A 476-nucleotide genomic window follows, 5' to 3' on the forward strand; every position below is an offset into this window, starting at 1 on the left:
CCTCCAGCCCCCCCGGCACGGCCGCGGTCTGGGCAGTGTAATCCCTGCGGGGAGAGCACATGAAATCAGATGGACAAGTTTTGATGTGAGGCAGCAGCTTAGGGCGGGCTCAGGTTTCCTTTAGGTTTTCTATATTTATCTCTGTGATTTAATGCCAGCGCTGGGGTTTAAATGGCACCAACCAGTTTGAACCACACACACGTCCCTGAGCCGCCCGCGCGCCCATGGAGCTCTTTGAGACCAACCCTTATTTTTTCCCGGACCAGAGGTTTTACGATGGGGAAAATTTCCTGGGGTCCCGCTTGCAGGGCTACGAGCCGGCGGCATTCCCTGAGCGGCCCGAGGTGGCCTTGTGTCCCGAGGGCAGGGTGGCTTTGGAGGAGAAGGACTCAGCCCTGCCCGAGCACTGCCCTGGGCAATGCCTGCCCTGGGCCTGCAAAGTTTGCAAGCGGAAGACGGTGTCCATCGACCGGCGG

The 476-nt window shown here is 59.5% G+C and overlaps 1 protein-coding gene across 1 annotated transcript in view; it reads left to right on the plus strand.

Annotated features, from left to right (window-relative positions):
• Positions 1-224: 224 nt before the first annotated feature.
• The window catches only part of LOC104537850 (myogenin-like), a gene marked incomplete at its 3' end in the record, with an annotated part of 756 nt that continues 504 nt past the window's right edge, over positions 225-476 (plus strand). The window contains exon 1 of the mRNA XM_010180863.1: positions 225-472. Coding sequence (XP_010179165.1) covers positions 225-472 — 248 coding nt within the window. The remainder of the gene's footprint in view (positions 473-476) is intronic.

This window comes from Mesitornis unicolor, unplaced genomic scaffold (assembly GCF_000695765.1).
Source record: "Mesitornis unicolor isolate BGI_N332 unplaced genomic scaffold, ASM69576v1 scaffold6893, whole genome shotgun sequence".
Taxonomy (NCBI): domain Eukaryota; kingdom Metazoa; phylum Chordata; class Aves; order Mesitornithiformes; family Mesitornithidae; genus Mesitornis; species Mesitornis unicolor.